At 42.3% G+C, this 22,633-nt stretch overlaps 1 protein-coding gene across 2 annotated transcripts in view; it reads left to right on the top strand.

Annotated features, from left to right (window-relative positions):
- The window catches only part of LOC125887159 (Golgi apparatus protein 1-like), a 60,794-nt gene that overhangs the window by 18,129 nt on the left and 20,032 nt on the right, over window positions 1-22,633 (top strand). Inside the window, exons 2-13 of one of the 2 annotated variants that reach the window (XM_049573748.1) lie at window positions 1,736-1,765; window positions 2,763-2,849; window positions 6,549-6,764; window positions 12,088-12,291; window positions 14,245-14,316; window positions 14,568-14,754; window positions 17,613-17,827; window positions 18,250-18,371; window positions 18,714-18,815; window positions 19,180-19,333; window positions 19,990-20,031; window positions 22,134-22,358. In XM_049573748.1, coding sequence (XP_049429705.1) covers window positions 1,736-1,765; window positions 2,763-2,849; window positions 6,549-6,764; window positions 12,088-12,291; window positions 14,245-14,316; window positions 14,568-14,754; window positions 17,613-17,827; window positions 18,250-18,371; window positions 18,714-18,815; window positions 19,180-19,333; window positions 19,990-20,031; window positions 22,134-22,358 — 1,656 coding nt within the window. The remainder of the gene's footprint in view (window positions 1-1,735; window positions 1,766-2,762; window positions 2,850-6,548; window positions 6,765-12,087; window positions 12,292-14,244; window positions 14,317-14,567; window positions 14,755-17,612; window positions 17,828-18,249; window positions 18,372-18,713; window positions 18,816-19,179; window positions 19,334-19,989; window positions 20,032-22,133; window positions 22,359-22,633) is intronic. The other variant, XM_049573749.1, reaches the window with a different exon arrangement.

Here is a 22,633-nt window from a genome sequence, read left to right as displayed (position 1 = left end):
CACTGCGTTTACCGTCTGTGTGAAGAGCATTGTGACACTTGTGTGTAAAACACACCGTGAATAGAACACACACATGAATATTCAAACACACACAGGCGGCCTATTCCTGGCCCGTGGTGCGGCTGCCATGTGGTAAACAGTCAGAAGCTCTTCGGCCATCTGCAGAGCTGTGATTTCAAACACACACACACACACACACACACACACACACACAGTCCTCTTCTGGGAATACAGCAATGATTTGGTTTTTAAAGACGAGGGGCAGTCGCTGGTCTGCAGGCGTTTGGCTGCTGCTGGTCGAAACAGGAAGTCTGACAGGTTACCTCGGGTCAGTGCAGTGCAGCAGGAAAATAACTCCACATTGGCCCCAGAAGCTGCGTCCTGAGTCAGGGGCCGCCTCACTGGAAGGAGGCCACCTACCAAGGTGTGTCCAACCATTGGGCCAAATCTGCATCTCTTGGTTTAACCATTATGTCTGCACCAATGCTAGGCTCAGCAGTAACTGCCTGAATGCACCGTTAAGCTTTGTGTATACTCATGCGAGACATGGTGGCGAGGGCCTCTGTAGATGGCATGTAGGCTGAGAGCAGAGAGGCATTTATGTTCAACGCGTTGTTCATAATATAATCTGAAACGCCAGGGAGCGTGCAAACAGAATATTCTGTGGATAAGCAAGGAGTCAGCAAGTGTTGCCTTGAAGAAAGTCACCGGAAAAGTAGGCTGCCTGGCACGAGTAGTAAACACCGACAAACATTACATTTGTATACTGTGATTATTACTGCTGACCTCCAAGTTAAATTATGCTATACTACTTTGTTTCCAGTGGGGCCGCCACTCTTTCCATCAGTTAGGTTTGAGAGCTGACGCCTCATGTTCTTCCACACCCTGTAGCAAAAAGCCTCTCCTTTCTTCAGTGTGCTGACTGTTTTATTCCAATAATTTGAGGTCATTTGACTTAGAGCAGGACCAAGCACCGCGACAGCTTTTGAGCACTTGCACTGGAAGCGAAAGACATGATGATTTCATTTTTGCCGTGCACGTCTTGTGCTGGGCACAATGGCGAGCATAAACCTAGCTTTAGACGTCTTCCTAACTAGATACGATGCAAATGCACAAACATCAGACTGAAGATATTCTAACCTGCTCTGTGGATCAGCCAATAGGCTTAGAGCTCACCCTCGCTCCTATTTGTAAATTGAGCACACTTGGTCTGTTTCCAAACTGTTTTCATCAGTCAAAATCAACCCTGACATTCTTGAAGTTTTTGTTTTCCCTCTAGTCAGTAGTCAACATGAATGAAGAGAGACTCTTTTACGAGGTTGACAGTCACCAAAAATCGTCATTCCAGCTGAGGAACTGATGAAAACTCAAGAAAACTATTAGTTATAAATAAATAATTTGCAGAGGGAGGAGTCTCAGTGGTGCCTAAACGGATCTCATCCCCTCCTCACACTGTGACGTCACTCGTAGTTTATCTGGACAATCTTTCGCACTCCATCCTCCAGAGTTTGCTGGCGCCCTGTGTGCTTAACAGAGGTGTTGCACTGCAGACAAGCTTGCAGTGGGTTATGGGTTATTCCAGGTTGCAGGTGATACACTGGTTGTGTCCCTCAGCCTAACATGTCTCCACACTTCTTACAGCTTTTAGAAGGGTCAGTGTGGTCGACTTGTTGTGACACATGCTTCGTCCTTATGATCTTAAAACTAACGTCTCCTTTCTCTTCTTCTTTTTCAGGACACTGAGATTGCCGCTGAATGCAACCATGTAAGTGTCTTAACCTGCTAAATCACCATTTCCCAGCATGCACCATGTTATCCTCGAATTCCAGTGTATGTTAAGCATAGAGCACCATTTTGATACCGTCATTCACTTCAACAACCAGAATAAGAATTGATTTGCAGATCTGTGGATATCTAGATGTCTGGGTTAAACTGGTTTGACCAAAAACAAGTTCTCAGTTTAAGGTTATTTTACTAGGGATAGGCATTTTAAGTAATTTCCATATTTAAATACTCCTAATAAATTATTTCTCGAGTACTCACAAAAAAAAAATGAATGTAAGGAGGATAGCATACGAAAAGAACACTGAAGCAAAAATGCTGCACAGACTGTTGTGATTGAGTAGTGATTGAGTACTCGTGCCTATCACTGACCCTTACTAACTTGTTCTGGAGCTTTCAACCACATGACATGCAAGCTCATGAGCTGTTATCATTTCATCCATCACACTGTTAGCTTAAAATGTTAGCATTAGTTAGTTCTTTCTTCTCCTTTGAAGAAATAGTTTGATAGAATAATCCCAGGTGAAGGTCCACTGACTCACTTTTTCCTGAGCTCTCAACCATGTCAAGTGAAAATATTGTAGATGTTGACTTTAACCTACTAAATCTGTCGTTTCAACAGCACTTCAATGTCCATATTTTTCTATCTACAATATTTTTAATGTATAACAACATGAAATACAACATTTTACACTCATATAATATAAAATAAAAGTCCACATTCAATTGTTGCATTTTCACAAACACAATAAAAATCTGTAACACAAATATAAAACATAAAATAACTGATTGCTGGAATACATTTTAAAAAGGTTTAATGTTTTGATTTTTATCAGTCAATTTGTTTCTTTGACAAGCTGATTAAAATGTCTAAATGAAGGTCTTGGGAATGCAAACAGAGAGAGACACAAGCAGCATGATGGTCCTGATAGTTAGTAAACCTGATTAATCCACATGTTTTGTCATCTCCTCTCCTCCAGCTGCTGTGGAACTACAAGCTGAACCTGACCACTGACCCAAAGTTTGAGTCTGTCGCCGTGGAGGTCTGCAAGACCACCATCTCTGAGGTCAGTCGCTGAAACCAACACAGATATGTTTTTGAGAGAGTGTGCTTGTGCTTGGGTGCAGAATCATCCTCATGTGTTCTCACCTCACTCTTCAGCCAGCCACACACAGCTGCCTGACATGAACTATCCTGCTCCTCCTCACCGCTTCTACCAGAAATGCTTGGAGCATGTTTTTATTCTTCTCACATTTAATTTCTGCAATATTTTGTTTTGTACTTTCTATAAACTGAACAGAAGGACTATCAGGCCTGAAGATAAGATGTCTCTTCATTTAGGTTATGCAGACTGTTCATTTCAAGGCAAAGCAGAAATGGGTGAATCCGCAAAAAGATTGCACACTTTTTGTGGCAGCTAAACCTGCACAAATTAGAGAAGGAGGAAAGGTGTAATTAAAGCAGCTGCACTCCTAACTGTGCTGCCAAGCAACAGCGTCACATTGCTCCTGTGCTGTTTGCGCATATTTAAATAAGGTGATATTCATACGTTTGGTGCCAAAGCGGTCCTGCTGAAACAGTCCAACTCACAAAGAGCTGCACTAATAGTTGCACACATTTAAAGTGAAATAATTGGCATCTTCAAGGAGCTGGTGGGAACTGAAGTGCACTGACAGACTGGGGTATTAGACCCCAAGTTCAGTTTCTCTCTGTCACATTTAAATTCTTTACCTGAAGCTCAGAGGAAGGCCTCTGCACCTCGTCAGTCAGGACCTGTAGCTCGCTGTTTTCTTCCTCTTCTCTCTGTCGTTGTTCTGTCTACTGTGCTCTCTGCACACGGACGACATTTATACTTTGCAGCATGGATAAAAAGGGCAAATTCCACTCAGCTTCAAAACTTTATTTGCTCATTGCACTGTAAAATAATTAGAACATTCTCTTGTGAATCAGACAGCAGTTGGAAGTGTTGCACAATTCGTAGTGCTTCCCCAAAGTGTTAGAAAGACATTCAAAAACAACTCTCCAGCCCGCTTTGTAGATTCATGTCAACTAAATAATTTAGTATCTGAACTTCAATTGAATGTGGTTCATTTTAGTCAGTTTTGGGGCAGACATGTTGTAACTGTAGAAATGACAACACACAGGAAGAAATAATCTTTGAGATCAGTTTGAAGCGTCTGTATCAGCCATCAGGCTCATTTTGTTTTTTTTACAAGCCTCAGAGCCCCATGAAGCTTCCTGAAGCTGCTCTCCCCTCACAAACATCAGCACGCCAGGTTTTATTACAGTTAGCAGGTTTCATACAGAACTATCTCCACTAGGCTTAAACCTGAAGAGCATCCTGCATTTCATTGTGAATGCTTGTTTGTCCGCAGCTAATATTGATATTACATATTTATTTAGAACGTGTTAAAAAAAGACATGAACATGCAAACGAGCAGATGGACACAAAGTGGTGTCTACAAATAATGAAAAGCAGTGGTCAGTGTATAGTCACTCTGATTTACACATTCCAAAACTACTTCTACAATTCACAAACTACTGGACCGATCAGTCTAATACCTTGTGTGCACATTTGTGGCTGTATGCTTGAGGACCTCTTGCTGTTGCGGTGATTCACAATTGTTGAAAAACCTGTTTTATATCGTTAACTGATGACTCCTCACTCCTCATAACTGACAGGTAGGGGCTGCATGTTTCCCAGTAATCGGCTCAGCTGGAAGCAGCAAACCTTGCTGTCTGCCACGTTTTGGTCTTCGTTGTAGCTGTGACAGTGTCGCCCATCGAAAAGTTTGGTCTCATTTTGAACCGAAGCATCTGCAGATTATTTTTATACCCGATATGTTACCATCCACTAAGTGAGGCACTATACAAGATTAATATAAAACCATTTTTTTTATTTCGCGGCCATCTTGACTTTAAAGGAGCCTGGAGGGACATTTCCACCGGGTGCAGCTGCACCACACTCCAGGCTGCCATTGCGATCCCGTTTAGTTCAACTTGCCGCACGCCGTCATACCACACTGGGAGTGATTCAGATTTTGTAGGTTTGGTCATTTATCCTTGATATTTGTGCCTCTAACATTTTTAAGTTGGCAGTTAAATGGTTTCTGTTTTTCTCTGTTTTGACCAAGTTTATTTAAAAAGCACATTCCAGAGACAGAAGCGATTCAAGGCACCTGGCTGCATTCACTATTTTTATATCCGACTGTATTGTGTAGCAGCCCACAGACAAAGATAACACTGTTGATAATGCAGTTATAAATGACGCTGATCAAAGATTTTTGTATCTTCTGAAATGCATTGCAGTGCATCTGCTGGAATACAAAAATCGTCTTTCTATCAGCCGTGATCATCAGCTCAGGCTGCCGCGTTGCAGCTGGAATGTGGCCCCCTGGCGTAGATCTGCTCTCCACTGTGCACTTTTCTAGTTGAGTCTAAAATTGCTTTATAGTAGCAATCAAGCAGTAAAAACATAAAGTGAAATTACTGAGAACTGTTATCTGTGTTCTGTCTTGATAAGGAGTCTTAACAGCTCAGTTTAAAAGCAGGTGTTGCTGATTACTTCCTTTCCTACGTAGATTGTGCGCACTAATGGCGAAACACACATGAAGCAAACATCTTCACCACTTTCATAACACGTTTTAAAAGCTTCAAGTCAGTAAATAACAAGCAAATTAAGAAACACATTTCCTGCTCTGACAACACAACACACAGACGAATACAAGAGAGGAAGTTGTCGCTGGTTATGATGAACCAGCAGACAATTATCACCTGCAGCTCGTCTCATTTCATATCAACACCAAGGTGATTATTGTCAGCCTGTTGGGCTGTGAAAAATGAACTCATGCAGGTTAAATTATGATGTGTTGAGCTCCCTCTGCGTACTGAGGCTTGGTACTGGACTAGTTATATTTCTGAAGTGGTTAAAATGATCAAAGGTTTATTGGTGTGTTTATTTATGTATGTGCACACACAGACTGGAGGGCCTGTGGAAGAAGAAGAAAAGAGTGGAATTATCCTTCTTATTTTAAGACGATATCTAAAACCATATATATCCTTATCATGGCGGCAGAGACATCTCTTTTACTGTGTGAGGGTATTGTGGGCTCTCAGGAATGATCTGGGGCTGGGTCTGTAAATGAGAGAGCCATATATGTATGTTTTATGTTATGATTGTGTCCATTGTAATGAAGTGTGTTGTATGTTTTGTGTTTGACCCCCAAAAAACGAGATGGTTCATGTCAAGGGGCTGTCCGCAACTTCGTTTAAAAATGAAATGCACACAAAAAGCAATTACAGAATCCTTTTATACAAATATAATTTCTCAGGGAAGCAACTTAAATTAAATTTAAATAAGTAGGGAAAAAGTAACGGGAGAAATTGAGGAAAAATAAAAGCGGAATAGATATGGTGATCAGCTGTGTTTTTTTTAGATAACTTGGCAGTAGGCAGAGCTTGTTGAAGTGTTTTGCAAGAAAATAAAGATGAGTGATTGAATATTTAGGCCACATTATCTGCACAGAGAACAGAAGATACTTAGACGTCATCGTAAGAAAATAACTGAATTAGTTAAATGTTTATTCAGGAAATAACAAGTCTAAAATAGCACCTGAAGTTTTACCTTTGCCCTTGACACGTGACACATGATCAGGTGACAGATGAAGTTCTCCTACACGTAGCTTCAGATATTTTTCAAAGTTAAATTCAAAGTGCTTCCAGTTGTTGTGCAGAGTTAACAAAGCCGTCTGCCCTCTTCACTCAGATTAAAGAATGTGCAGCGGAGGAGCTCGGGAAGGGCTACCTGGTGTCCTGCCTGGTGGATCACCGCGGCAACATCAGCGACTACCAGTGCAACCAGTACATCACCAAGATGACCACCATCGTCTTCAGCGACTACCGGCTGATCTGCGGCTTCATGGACAAGTGTCGCGAAGACATCAACGCGCTGCACTGCGGCAGCATCAGCACCGGAGAGAAGGTGAGATGCAAACACTTAAAGTGGTTACCGAATTTATTTTCAATCTTAATAGGGTTTCAATGCTGCTTAGGATTGAGGTTATTCAATTAATCATTTAACGTTCTCATTAAATTCTGGTTCTGATTCTTTTGATGTTGTTTTAATCAGAAACATAAGCAGAGAGTTTTAAATTCATCAGATTTGACTGCCATAAATTAAGACATGATTATCTTACTACATAATGAGGAAAACTCTGTGTGTGTGTGTGTGTGTGTGTGTGTGTGTGTGTGTGTGTGTGTGTGTTCCATGTTTTTCTCCTCACTGACTTGGTCAATCCATGTGAAATTTGGCACAGTGGTAGAGGGTCATGGGAGGATGCCAATGAAGCAATATTACATCAATTGGCCAAAGGGGGGCGCTATAGCAACCCATTGAAATGTCAAACTTTGAATGGGCATATCTCATGCCCCGTATGTCGTAGAGACATGAAACTTTGCACAGAGATGCCTCTCCTCATGAGGAACACATTTGCCTCAAGAACCCATAACTTCCGCTTATATAGATTTTCCGCCATTTTGAATTTTTTGAAAAACACTTCAAATGGATCTCTTCCTAGGAAGTTTGAGCGATCTGCATGAAACTGGGTGAACATAATCTAGGGAGCAATATCTAAAGTTCCCTCTTGGCAAAAGTTGGAAAACTTCCTAAAACTGAGCTTCTATAAGGCAATGAATATTGCGGAGGGCGTGGCTCATCACATAAAGGTGTAGAACATCTCAAGGGTTTCACCCATCACCACGCAACTTTGTAGGCATATGACCACACATAATCTGAGGGGACCCTCCATTATTGACCCCATCAAACAAAATGGGGGCGCTAGAGAGCTCATTTCTTATCTAGGCCTAACCGCCATATGGATTTTTACTAAACTTGGTAGATATGTAGAACAGGACGCCTCAAGGTGACTGGAGAAATTTAACTCTAATTGGCAACTGGGTGGCGCTATAACAACAGAAAAATGCTTCAAAATGGCTAAAATGCGACCGATCGCTGTGGCTCCCCCTGTGGACCAATGTTGGTGTTGTTTCTAATGTTTGGTATGACTAAGTCATGGTATGGTATGCTGTACATAATCACGGAAACTGTCAGTGTGTCATTCTGTCAGTCAGTCATTCTGTCTGTCCCACGTTTTTCTACTCACTGACGTGGTCAATCTATGTGAAACTGCACATAGGCATTGAGGACTGGCATAGGTAGAAGGGGACACAGCTACCAATGGCTATGGACTGGTTATAGTTATTTAGTAAAATAAAGAATAAATGAGTAATCCCTGCTTTTGTCATGAACACGGTAAATGTTCTTTATACTTCAGTGCTACATCATAGGCAACTGGACCTGCTTGAGTTTCTTGAAAAAGTTTCACCTCTCATTCAAGAGGCTTCGTGGAACAGAAGAACGGAAGAAGCCTCTTGAATGAGAGGTGCAGTTGCCTAAGATATAGCACTTGAGATTACCCTGACCCGAGTGACTGAGAACTTCATCCACTTGAGTCCCTTATCTTAAATCAGCTGCTTGTGGTTCACAGCGAGATATGACAAATGCTGCAAGATGTGCTTCGTCATGTTGCACAAACTTCCTCCCTGCATCAAGTTGTTTAAGTGCAGTGACAGTATGTGTGTTCACTTGTGTTAATATAGATGGAAGCTCAGTAGGTTCAAACTTAACTGACTCAGTTGACTCAGTCCTGCGTACACCGTCCTGCTGCACCAAATACCCACCAGTGCACCGAATGTGGATTAATCCTTCACTGGAAATAGTTCCCAACAAATTCACTATTTCCTCCTGTTTCTGTGATTAAAAACTACAGTTACCAGCTGAGATGTCTTCTTTTAAACATGACACTATGTCTGTGAGGTGTTGTGAAGATTTCTGTCTTCAGTCAATAATTGAGCTTTAATTATTCAGCATTAAAGTCATTTTCAAAGCAAATGTGCCAAACACTTTCTGGTTTCAGTTTCTCAAACGTGTGGAATGCTGCTTACTTACTACAGTAAGTCATTGCAGGGTTTCCCACACATTCATTCATTTGTGGCACTGACACAATATCAACATGTGCTGACACATTTAGATTTTTTTGGAGCTGCCTTTCTCTTCCTCTCTATCTCGTGGCAGAGTGTACTTTGGGCACAGGCAAATAAATCTGTTCGTTAATTCATATAGGCTGATTTTAGTGTTGTCAATATATTTTTTCAACCTGAAAACCATGCACCCTGCTGTCCAGTGCTGGGTCTAACCAGTAAAAGAAAGTTTGCTTTCTGCTGCTGCAGCTGCTCCTCTAATTCATCGATCTGATCTGATCAGGTGTGATCAAATGACCTTGCGCTAAGCCCCGCCCCTTTGTGATTGTCCAGCAAGCTGTCAGAGTAAGCATGGAGCGCACACTGTAACTAACTGCCCTCCCTGAAGAAATATTATCATATTTTTGGAGAAATGAAAGAGTGATTGCAGCATGCAACAAGAACAAATATGCATAAACCAATGGGTTCCCAACCTGACAGCTCCAGTGTATGTTTATAAAGACATATAGAACAAGTCAGCGAATAATGTACAAAGACAAAAAGATTAAATTCTGCAGCAGTGGTGGAAATGATGCCACAACACAGTTACAAAAAGAACAACAGAGGCATCATTGTATTAAAAATCAAGAGAGAAAATGGATTTTTTTAAATGAAAAGGCACCAACAAAGGACAAACAATTAGGTGAACAAGGAAGAAAACATTTAACAGAAACTTCACATGCAGTGTGAACTTATTAATTAGTTAATATTTTTCTTTGGTCAAATATATTTATTGACTTTCTGTTTAGATATAACATTGAGATATAAACAGGTGCAGTGTCTACAAGTCAGTCAAGCAAAATGCTTGCGAGTGTGGCATGGAGTCCATATTTTCATGAATCATCCCTTTGTGGAGTGAAGCAAGCACGTCAGGTATTCCAGAGGACGACACCTTGTGATTATCTTGTGCCAGTTTGCCTTATGTAAGTGATATTTGACACATTTTCATAGTATAAACAAATGAAATTCATTAAAGCAAGTACTTAAGCTTTTTCAGGGTCGTTCTATCAAGCTGGAGTGGATCATATCTCCTCGCCGTCACTGTCTTTTAAAGTATGTCCATGTAAAGCTGGTGGCAGACATCATGGTTTGTTAGATTGATTTAGACACATTTAAGTGGATGAATTTGGGCCAGAGGCAAGGTGGAATTGGATCTGTGCAGGATGGTGAAAAGGATTCACATATTATCAGAGTATTTTTACTCCTAGAACACAACTAGTTTTTCCTGTTTTACAGTTATTGGATATCTCAGGAAATGGCAAATAGTCTGTTGTGTATTCCCAGGAATCCTGTTTCCCCAGCTTTAAACTCATGTGGGTCTCTGATGATGAGTAGCTGTCCTCTTCCAGTATGTGTGCGAGTGACCAGGCTGAGGGACTGGTACATAATGTTGGTTGTCTGCAGGTGTAAGAAGTCCCAACAACAGCACCTGTGAGCGTTGTGTGTGGTGTTTACATGTTTGACAAACAGATTGTGTGGTGGGTCTTATGAGCCGTCGTCACTGCTTCCACTGGGTCTAAATTCACCCAGAGACTGTGCTCAAAGTGTGACTCAGCTGGAATGAGAAAAGACAACTTTGACAGCAGTTTGTCAGCGAGCAGAGCGACTCCATCTCCTCTGAACGTGTTCTCCTGCTGCTGAGCCAAGCTAAACCTCATAAGCCTGTTAGACACACAGTTATTATGGGATATCGCGCGGGCACAATTAGAACTGGGAGCAAATTATTTATTTGTCAGCGGGAGCAGAGTTGGTTTCATTATCAGGAATTTGTCACGGTGGCTCGTTTCAGTGTGCCGGAGCTGCTCGGAGTGGAGATTAGACTGACCATGTTTACTCAGACTGAGCTCGTCTCTCAGCGCGCTGAAGACATACACGACATCCTCTGACAAAATGATTTATGGAGTGAAAGGAAAGCTCACTCAGTGTAGGATTAGTGAGGCTATAAACTGCACTGTTATAACTTTTAAATTGGGAACATTTGTGTGTGTGTGTGTGTGTGTGTGTGTGTGTGTGTGTGTGTGTGTGTATGTGTATGTGTGTGTGTGTGTGTGTGTGTGTTTAGTAATTGTTATTTTCCCCAAAGAGGTGTTTTGGAATTCACATTAAAAAAAGACTTCACTTCTACCTGGATGAGGAAAGGATGACTCATTTTTTAAAGCGTTGGCTCTCAGTGCTCTCTCTTTGGCAGAAAAAGAGGGCACTGTCTGCATGGCATTCAACACTCATCTGCATTTAATAAACACATGTACAAACCTCCTCAGCAGTTTCTGTCTCACTCTCCAGGTGGTAATTATCCATGTTTGAACTGTGGCCAGTGTTGTGCTTTAATCAGAGGTCATGGGTTTTTCCCTCTTACTGGTATCTCTTAAAATGTCTCACCAGCCACTTTATTAGGTACACCTTGCTGGTACCAGGTTGGATCCCTTTTTAATTCTTGGTGTCACAGATTCAACAAGGTGCTGAAACATTCTTCAGAGATGTTGGTCCATATTGACATGATGACATCAGGCAGAGCTCTATTGGACTGAGATCTGGTGACTGTGGAGGCCATTGGAGTACAGTGAAGTCATTGTCAGGTTTGAGATGATGTGAGCTTTGTGACATGGTGCGTTATCCTGCTGGAAGTAGCCATCAGAAGATGGGTACACTGTGGTCATAAAGGGATGGACACGCTCAGCAACAATACTCAGGTAGGCTGTGGTGTTTAAACCATGCTCAGTTGGTACTAAGAAAATCTCCCCCACACCATTACACCAGCAGCAGCAGCAGCAGCCTGAAGCGTTGATACAAGGCAGGATGGATCCATGCTTCCATCTGAATGTGGTTTTTCCAATCTTCTATTGTCCAGTTTTGGTGAGAAAACCCGTGTGAATTGTAGCCTCAGTTTCCTGTTGTTAGCTGACAGGAGTGGCACCTGGTGTGGTCTTCTGCTGCTGTAGCCCATCTGCTTCAAGGTTGGACAAGGTGGTGTTGGTATAGTGCAGTCTTAGAAAGAAAGTGTGCAACCAGGAGCAAATAGACCAGGACAGACTTTCCTCTGGCACTGGTGAAGGCTGCCTCTTTGTTTTACAGAGTGTGAGAAATTAATTGGTTGAAAAGAACAGATTGATTTGAATGAATACATGTTAGAGCTTGAGCTGCTGTCTGAAAAGGAATCCCTTTAACACTAGAGCTGAATGACACAGAGTCTGACACCTAACTGTGACCTTTGCTCTCTCTGTGTGCAGGACATCCACTCTCAGGGCGAGGTCATCGCCTGTTTGGAGAAAGGTTTGGTGCGGGAGGCAGAGGAGCAGCCGGGGGCTCACTCCATCAAGGACGACTGTAAAAAGTCCATCATGAGAGTTGCTGAGCTCTCCTCAGACGACTTCCACCTGGATCGATACCTGTACTTCGCCTGCCGCGACGACCGAGAGCGCTTCTGTGAAAACGTGAGGATTCAGTTGATCTAACTACTCTATCTACTCACATCTCCACAGCGCCATGAAACATCTTCTGTTAACTGATCTGTTGGCTGGAGTTACTGCTATCACAAATACATCTCAAGAGTTTCTGTAGAAAGTGCTGACTGCGTCCTTGTCTATGCTGATTAACACTGATGTATTTCTTATCCTTTAAACACTTATGTCCTGTTGTGATTTCCTGGTTCTGCACATTTTATATTTTTGTAACGATCGTCAGGTAAAATGAGAAACATGTCGGTTTTATCAGCTTCTTAAAAAATTGGATGTCAGTTCAGTTCTCATGTTTGAAAACCTGCAGTGAGCCTCGGTTTGTGGTAACATCACATTAACTTTAGTTATAAAGTTGCAAAAGACGAGTCTGTCCTAACTATCTCACATCAGTGACACAGGCATGCCTCAGGCTAATCAGACAACATACACAGGCGAGAAACACTGATGGCCTTTCAAAGTTAGAAAGTTATACCTTTTTATTTTAGTGCCTTTTATAAGGCTGAGCACGTAATTATTTTTACATGAGAAACGTTTAAAGGTGATTTCAGCAGCTTGTGTTGATGCAGCTGAAGCGTTTCATTCCTAAAAAAGATTTTGTCCACTTTATAAAGACACCTGCAAGGCTGGAAATACTTTTTATCTGTGTAGCTGCACTGGTACGTGTACTTTTTAGGCTGCTTTCACACCTGCCCTGTTTGGTTTGGCTCAATTGAACTCAAGTTCATTTGCCCCCTCAGTGCGGTTCGTTTGTGCAGGTGTGAACACAGCAAAACAATCAGACCAAGACCTTCTTGAAGAGGTGGTCTCAGTCCGGTTCCAAAGGAACTCTGGTGCGGTTGGTTTGTGGTGAGAAGGTGTTGCGACCTGGATGTGAAGCAACTGCAGTCACATGACACATTGTTTGGGTTAAACATGAGCATGTTACAGTCCTGGAGGATTATTAATGTGCACCTCCTCCTGTACTGCCTTAATATGCACATTCAGCACATCCAATGCATCAAAACATTGTTTTCTAGTTGGAGCCGCGTTTGCCTCGTTTTCAAACTGTATGCTTTGACTAAAATGAACAATGACAGCAATATAGTCCACGATGAGCAGCGCTAAAATCAACCTGCGTAGTTGTCCCTCCATTGTGACATTAGAAAGTGTCACATTTATCTTGCAAGTGTACTCTTCTTCAACGTTTGCTTTACTTCCTGGATTTTTCCCACATGGAAATTCTGACCAATCAAGAGCAGCTTTCTCACACAAGGCATTTGATCTGGTCCTCTTGTAAATGCTGCCGTGAGAACACCAACCAACTCTAGGCAATTATACAACTTTGGAACAACCTGAGTCCCTGATTCAGACCAGAGGAGACCACTCTAGGGCTGACAGCAGCCTTAAAGTAACACACATCAAAAATGTTTTTTTTTTTTTTTTTTACTGCACCAGTTCGTGTATTCTTATTCTTCTTAGTTGTGTCGCTCTGTGTGTCTCTTCGTCAGCTGTCAGTGTCGCCCTTTAGCGCCGCATTGTTATCAGTCATAGCTTAGTTTTTCACTGCATGAGAAAATAGTCATGTGGCCCGTGAAGTGTCGATTGTGTGAATCTCACGGTCAGTGTGTGAGAGTTAGCAGCCCTGCACAACCTTATGTTAAGTGCACTGGCGTATGTTGAGCTGAGAATTATGTGCACAGCTCAACTTTCCTTTACACTACCATGCATATGCACGTGGTATTTTGAGCCTTGACTTATAATAAAATAATGTCTGATATCAAAGGAATCAGGGATTATCTGAATGAATCAGCTTCTCAGGATCAGTCATAGTGTTGCATGTTGTAATTGTGAATATTTGCTTGATGAAATGATGAAAAGAGCAAGAAATATTTCCAATGAGAAGCAATCTCTCTGCTGTTAATGGACTGTGGTGTGATTTTTATTTTGTAGACACTGGCTGGAGAAGGACGAGTTTACAAATGTCTTTTCAATCACAAGTTTGAGGAGGCGATGTCTGAGAGGGTGAGTTTAATATCCAAATACTTTTAACAAGCTGCTTTATTGTAAATTTCCATGACGGTAGATTGTGTAAAATAAAGTCCACAGAGTGACAGACGTGGTAAAGCTCAAGGTCATAATACAACATTAAAAATCGAAGACAGATCCTGTGAGGAAACACAGTCTTGTTACACCATTACATGACATTCTGCCACCTTGGAGTAGAAAACGTTTGAGCCTGTGCTGTGATACTGACGGCGGCTGTGTATCCTCAGTGCCGCGAGGCGTTGACCACCAGGCAGAAGCTGATCGCTCAGGACTACAAGGTCAGCTACTCGCTGGCCAAAGCCTGCAAGTCGGACCTGAGGAAATACCGCTGCAGCGCAGACAACAACATGCCCCGAGCCCGAGAAGCTCGCTTGTCCTACCTGCTGCTCTGTCTGGAGTCTGCTGTGCACAGAGGTAAGCAGCTCAGTGAGCGTCCTGCCCGTCAGTCACTCTGAGTCATAAACACTTATTTATGTCTTCAGTGGACAGCCAGAGGCCACAGGCAGCCCAAGTATCTGTCAGTGACTGGTCTGTTCCTGCCAGTAATCTATTGATGTCTCAACTACACACTGAACCGTCAGTCAGTCAGTCAGTCAGTCAGTCAGTCAGTCAGTCAGTCAGTCAGTCAGTCAGTCGTAAATCCAGCGTCCTCTGAGAACAGAAGGGAAAAAGAAGCAATAAGGTTGCAGCAATGTGGTTGTCTTAGTTCTTCTTGCAGCATCTTAATTGCAACAAAAATGCATGTAGGTTCCTGTTTTACGATTTAGACATGAAAGAGAATAAAAAAATAATAATAATTCTGAATTAATTATTAGAGAAATTGAAAATATTTTTTCTTCATTTAAAGATTCTTTTTAAGATTCAAGATAAAAAATGAAGCTTAAATATTCAGGTTGTAAGGAGCGTGTCCACATAGCTTTTTTCTTTCTGGGGAGGGCTTCAACCCAGCACTGTTTTAGTGACGTGCCACGCAGGGTTTTGTTTCTGTGGCAACAATATCTTGACATTAATTTTAGCAAGGTAGCTGTTGTGACGCTACAGTAACACAGGGGTGACTACACAGTCAAGCTGCCAACACACACACTGATAAAAGCTCAACTTTCAGTATCGATCTGCTCCCACAAATCTGCTTTTCTGTCATTGTTGTGATAGTTTCAAACAGCTTGGGACAGACGGTGGTTAAAGGAGCAGCAGTGACGTCACCAGTGCCTTTCAGAAAAAATCAGATTTTCAACAGAAGCACAAAATGCTGGAGAGAGAGCACGGCACATTTTCTCTTAGTGGCCACAGACACTCTCAGAAAGATGCTGGTGCTCAGAAAACATGCACAAGTGTAGACAAGACCTAAAGCTTAAAATTAAAGTTTATATTTTCAGGTTTGCATCAGCTGACCTGAGAGTGTGTGAGGGAGTGTGCCGGTGGCAGAGCTCAGACAGGTGTGGGGCTGCCAGGTTGTGGAGAGCTTTGTAAGTGATGATGAGGAGTTTAAAGTGGATATGTTGAGGAGTGGGGAGCCAGTGGAGGTTATGAAGGACAGGAGTGAGTGTGTGAGAAGACGAGCAGCTGAGTTCTGGATATACAGTAGTGTCTTGAGTGTTTTGGCCGACACACTGTAGAGGAGACTGATGCAGGACTCCAGTCTGGAATAGGGTTGGGATCCGGATCCGGTTCTTTTTTGGAACCGGGTCCAAAGTTCCGGTTCCGGAACCAGTTCCATCACATTTGGCGTAACAGTTCCTAGATTGTACAAAAAAATAAATAAATAAATAAAAACCGTCACGTGCATTTCCATTAGAGTGCAGCACGGGCTGCATATTTCTGCCTGAACCCGACCGAGCCCGACATTATTTAATGACTAAAGCACTGAGTTTGTGTCACACAGTTGTCATGGTTACAGGCTATTTAACAGGCTGGGCGTGCGCTGGGTGCTCCGCGGAGAGAGACCTCCGTGTTTGAGACGGGAGCGGGCGGCGGGAGGTCCGACGCTTCCAGCGAGAGGAGAGGGAGAAATATAACAAAAGAAGATAAAATAGGAAAAACCTATCTCCCTCTTTTATTTAATTTTCAGCGTTTAATCAAGGCGGAGGCGGGCGGCTGGAGGTCCGAGACTTCCAGTGAGGGGAGAGGTAGAAACAAACAGCCTGTGCGTGTGTGTGTGTGTGTGTGTGTGTGTGTGTGTGTGTGTGTGTGTGTGTGTGTGTGTGTGTGTGTGTGTGTGTGTGTGTTATGTCCAGGTGTTGTCACGTAAATAACAGTGCCCAAGCATGAATGCATATAAGTATTTTTTATTACATTGCTGTGGTTAATTTGAGGTAATAGTGTTACTGTAGAAATCAGAGAGTCACTTTCTGTTGTTATATATTCTCAGGGACATGATACAAGCTCTAAATCTGAAATACACACCACACACAAATGTGTATTTTCATCTAATTGTACTGTGCAACAGTTAGAATAAAGTTTTTGTATTTGTATGATTGCATTTGTGTTTATTATATACTTGTTTAATTATAGCAAGTATAATGAATATAATGTAGGAATCGGTAAGGAATCGGTAAGTGATTAAAATCCTAACGAGTCCCAACCCTAGTCTGGAAGTAATGAATGTGTTTGTCACAGTTAAGTTTGAGGAAGTTGGTTTGCAGCCAGGATTTTATTTCACTGATGCAGCTGGTGAAGGTAGACTTACTATAAAGACACTTAACTAGAAAATGCTCTCAGACCTCCGCCAAGGAGACAGTTCACTGAGGAACGATGGTTAAAATCTGAAAGTATGGAAACTCAATCAACAGAATGCAGTCCTTATTGGAGGGAAATATCAGTTAACTTAAATTGGTTTTGACGCCAACATTGTGCAGTGTCTTGACTGGTGCAGTTCTTCATGCTTGTGCATTCTTGCTCGGAGATATGACACAGATCACATTCTTCTTATGAAAGACGGAGTTTTGATTCAGCTTCACTTATCCCACTGCTGTTCAGTGCACGACTATAATGTCCTAGATACTGGAACGCATCGTTTCCTCCTCACATTTTCTAGACATATCAATATTTGGCAGGCTGGATGTGAAGTGTTGGTGGGTCATATGTGGCCTGTGGACTAAACTGGCCCACAGTGTGACTTCTATAAAGCTACAGTTCAGTTTGCATCATTAATAAAAACATTTTAAAAAGCTACATAAGAAGAAACAACTTAAAATTACCATTAATTCAACGTCTGTAAACTGTTGTGTCTGTTGAGTGTTTCATTCAGCGCTGTGTGTTTGCGTGTGTCTCAGGTCGTGTGGTCAGTGGCGAGTGTCAGGGCGAGATGATGGACTACAGGCGGATGCTGATGGAGGATTTCTCTCTGAGTCCGGAGATCGTGCTGCACTGTCGGAGCGAGATCGAAGGTCACTGTTCCGGTCTGCACCGTAAAGGACGGACGCTGCACTGCCTGATGAGGGTCGGCCGAGGAGACATGGGCGCCATCGACGCCAACTGTCAGAGGGCTGTAAGTCATGTTTAAATCTTATATATGACAGTAACTATACAGAAAATAAACTTTCATTTGTCACAAGCGACAAGCTTTTGTTCTGAAGTTAATATTTTCTGTCTTGACAAGCAAACGTTGGTTCTTTTCCCCTGGTTGTCATGTTACACGGCACGTCATCATTTTGGTGCGGTGATCACATTTTGCTGTTGTCTTAAGCCGAGATGGGTTTAATTGGTTCAGTCTAATTAAAGTGTCATTTTGCAGGAATAAATAATCACGTCAAGTGAAATGAATTCCCAGTTTAAACGAAGAGGACGTTCTTGGTCGCAGCAGCAGCAGCAGCAGCAGCAGCAGCAGCTCCCAGACGAGAGCTTCCAGTTGTTGTTGTTGTGTTGTTGTTCTTCTTTTGTCATTGATGTTGTTGTGTCTTCCATCCTCAGCTCCAGACTCTGATCCAGGAAGCCGACCCTGGAGCCGACTACCGCATCGACCGGGCGCTCAACGAGGCCTGTGAGTCTGTCATCCAGACCGCCTGCAAACACATCCGCAGCGGAGACCCCATGTGAGTCAAACGCGATGGTCTTCTCTCTCCGTGGTAACTGTGTGGCACACGTGCTGTTTTCTGTTTCATGATTGACTGTTACTTTGCATCGGTACATTTCAAAGCTCTTATTTAGAGGAAAGACAAAATTAAACATAAACTAATGTCACTTAATTACAATTACAAAAAAACTGACACAAAGGAGAGTTGTCATTTTTTAAATCAGAAGTTAAAGCGTCAGAGTTCGGGTTGTCCACGGGCCACGATTGGTCCCCGGGCTTGGAAACCGTTGAAGACCGCTGGTCTGAATAAAGATGAAAGTTTAAATATTCAGTTGCTGTACTTGTGCTGCTGCTCCTGCAGGATCCTGTCCTGTCTGATGGAGCACCTGTACACAGAGAAGATGGTGGAGGAGTGTGAGCACAGACTGCTGGAGCTGCAGTACTTTATCGCCAGAGACTGGAAGTAAGTCCTGCTGATGCTCCTTCTTCACAAGCTACAAAACCTGCAGCTTTAATTTCACTGACCTTTGATAAACCAAGTTTAAAGACTGATTTACAGCTCAGGAGCAAAACATTAAAGTCCTGTGAGATTAGAAACCAGCTGGTGCAGTGTGAATGTGTACTGTTAGACAATTCTACCGTTTTTTTTCCCCATTAAAGGGTTTTTTGGGGAGTTTTTCCTGATCAGCTGTGAGGGTCCTATAAGGACAGAGGGATGTCGTATGCTGTAAAGCCCTGTGAGGCAAACTATGATTTGTGATATTGGGCTGTATAAATAAAATTGACTGATTGAATTTACCTGCATCACTTCCTGTGTTGTTTCCCAGGTTGGATCCCGTCTTGTATAAGAAATGTCAGGGTGATGCCGCTCGGCTCTGCCACACTCATGGCTGGAACGAGACCAGCGAAATGATGCCACCTGGCGCCATTTTCTCCTGCCTGTACCGCCACGCCTACCGCTCTGTGGAGCAGGGACGGAGGGTGAGTCTCTTGAGCTTCTGTCCTCAGGACAGCACCATCACTGGAGGGTTTTTCCTGATATCTAAACCTTTTAAAGGGTCAGTTCACTCACACTTTCTTTATCCAGGTAGCATAATTTAGGAGTGTCTGTCTTCTATATCTGCTGCTGTGGGGTCTGCCACACCCCACATACATCTCACTTGAAATAACCCTGGTTTTAATCATCAGTTTTCAGTCTGAGCTGGTTTAAACCAACAGTAGTGTGGTCTGGGGATAAATCTTAAGGGTTTTTTTGTTTGTTTGTTTTGCTGTCTTTCTTTTTTTCTAAATACTGTGAGCACCACAAACCAAAGGCTGTTTACCTCTATCACACTGGAGTGGTGGCCAAAGCTGCTGAAATCTCAAAATAACAGATCGTTTTATAAACACTGGATGGCTAGCTACCACGTGGGGAAACTGTGTTGGTAAAATTTGGGTGTATTGACCCTTTTCCTCTTAGTTTAAAGTGTTGATCTGAGGTTTAACGCCTTTAAAGCTCACCTGATGAGAGCATCAGCCAAATGACAGGCCACTGATATACATGTGTATTTATACTGTCAGTGTGCAGAAGGAAATAAAAACTGCAAATATACAGGACGTCTGCGAACCTTCTCACTGACCAGAGAATATTCTCGTAGTTCCTCAGTGGGGAGTCTGAAGCAGAAACCCAGAGGTTGACTGTGAGTACGTCATGCTGCTGAACTGATGATGATGATGATGAGAATCAAAGGAAACTGGACATGCCTGTCAATGATGACTGGTGGTTTGAAGGGGAAGTGATTGTGCTGTGTAATTCTTCTGTAATGGCGGTGCATGTGGGAGCTGAATGTGAAGAGTCATTGTGTGAGACGTGAAGTGAGCTGCTGAACTGTGATGTGAAGAATCGATTCAAATCTCCAATTATGGAAAACATGGTTCTGCTGATTAATCAACTGGAGCAAATGAAGTTCTTGATAATAATCAGATGGCTGTTTCCTTGAAGTGATACTCCACTCAGGTATATTCTTTACACTCCTCTGAGTCCTTCATGAATAAAAGTGGCGGCGATGAGCTTGATTTCAAGTTTTTACCAGTTTTAATTACAGGAAAATTATCAAAACAAGTGCAGAAACCTCTTGAAGGGTTATCTTTATATGCAGTCCATTTTATGTTCAGGATCTGTCAAACCAACACATTCTCACTCCGACGTCCTCACGTATTAACATTTGGTCCTGGACTTTCCACGTCCACATACGACGCGCAAGATGTTGGTTGTTGACGTTCTGGGGCGCCGTGTCATTGTCTTCTTTCAAAATACACTTCTGTTTTCTCAAGAAATGTTCAGTTTGCAACAGTCTCTTTTAAAATAAACTCACCTCCTGGGTGAAGGTCGGTGGCTGTTAGACCCATCCACCACCCCTCCCACCTTCCCACACTGTGTAGACTTTCGCCACCTTAACTTTAATTGTTGTCACGCTGTGTTTCCCTCGCCACCTCCAGGCGCTGTTAAACAATAACTGCAGCTGGTCACTACAGCTTTAAAAACACTGACATTTTTCAGTTAATGTAATGAAATCACCACAATTTGTGAATTCTCTCACGTAATGTTTTTGTGTCTTGAGTTTCAGGTTGAAAAAGGTTTGAAAATTTCTGGAAAATATCTGGAAATTTTACAAATTTTGTACAAGTTCAATATAGGGGTGTCACTTTTTAATAGTATTGACACTAACAGCAAATTTTTAAAATGAAATTTTGTTGTCACGTCAGTAATATACAAGTTAATATCATATAAATAATCCAACGGCTCCAAAATAATTTCAGTTTCTTTGTGTTCTCGCTTTGTCTCCTTCCTCCAACACCGTCTGTTTCCCTTCTCACGCTCCCTTAAGTGCAAATACAGTTTGTTTTTAGAGATTTTGTGCAGTTATGCCACCTCCCTACACTCCCTACAATTCATTTGTGAAAGAAGCAACAAAATGTTCAATACACCAAGTTAAAGATGAATTTCATTGATAGAATTGTTTATTAATTTGTATTTCAAAATGTCTGAAGATATCACAAAGACATCATCCCAAACTCTTTTGGCCGTGATTATCTGATGTTGGGATTTCTCCCATCACTTTTTTTAATTTCCTGTAAATTCCAATTAAATCACATGGAAAGTTTTCACCATGAATATTCCCAGAATTTTGCAAACCTAGTTGAGTTTGACTTTGTTGAATGATATACACATTTATGCTGCTGCTGACCAACAGCAAGCTGTCCTCACAGTGACAGCCTTTAAGATGGAAGACGGAGAGCTGCAGGAAGCTATCGTAGCTCATTAGCTGTGTGTCTCCTTCCAGTTTTATTGAAGCTCCACCTTCAGAGGAAACGCAGAGGGTAACAGTCCAGTGTAGAGTAAATGGGAGGAAACTCAAAAGTCTAACTGTGACTGATCAGCACTGGAATGCTAGCGTGTTAGCCATTAGCTCACCAGCTACAGTGGTAAAACAGCTAGCCCTGCAGTTAGTCACTACGTCACCAAGTATGTGGAGCACGTTTCAGGAGGCTCTGAAGCTCTTCTGGAAACTTTGTATTAATTATGACAAATAAGCCTGTTTTTTATTTCTTTTTTATTATGAATCACTTTGCAGCTGTCTAAAGAAACTAACTTACAAATCTACAACCTTAAAACAGCCACTTATCAAAAGTACTAGGTAATAACCTGGAGTGCAGTATCACTTTAAGGCCTCATGGAACAACAACAGCTAGGTGTTTCTCTTGTCTCGTCTAACCCAATGTGGTCGTCCTTCTCCTGCAGCTCTCCAGAGACTGTAAGGTAGAGGTGCAGAGGATCCTCCACCAGAGGGCGCTGGACGTGAAGCTGGACCCCGAGCTCCAGAGACGATGTATGACCGACCTGGGGAAGTGGTGCAGCGAGAAGACGGAGGCTGGACAGGAGCTGGAGTGTCTGCAGGATCACCTGGAGGATCTGGTGTCTGACTGCAGAGACGTGGTGGGGAACCTGACGGAGCTGGAGTCAGAGGTAAGCACCACATCTGCTGCTACCCATGATGCAACACTCGCAAATGATTTAGCAGCCAAGCACACATGAAGTAGAGAGTCCTGATGTCAGTGCAGTGTTTCCTCTAGTTTAGTTTAGTTTAGTTTAGTTAGAATTTAACCATAAAGATGTTTAATATTTTGCTCATTTTTGTCAGTCAACAGAAAATTACCTTCTTTTTTTAAAACTAAAAACGGGAATGTAAAGACCAACACTAAAAGGCCAAAAGTAACACCTAACCAAATTAATTTCATCAC

This window comes from Epinephelus fuscoguttatus, linkage group LG4 (assembly GCF_011397635.1).
Source record: "Epinephelus fuscoguttatus linkage group LG4, E.fuscoguttatus.final_Chr_v1".
NCBI lineage: Eukaryota > Metazoa > Chordata > Actinopteri > Perciformes > Serranidae > Epinephelus > Epinephelus fuscoguttatus.
The sequence above is the reverse complement of the archived record's forward strand: the minus strand, read 5'-3'. Positions and strand labels throughout refer to the sequence as shown.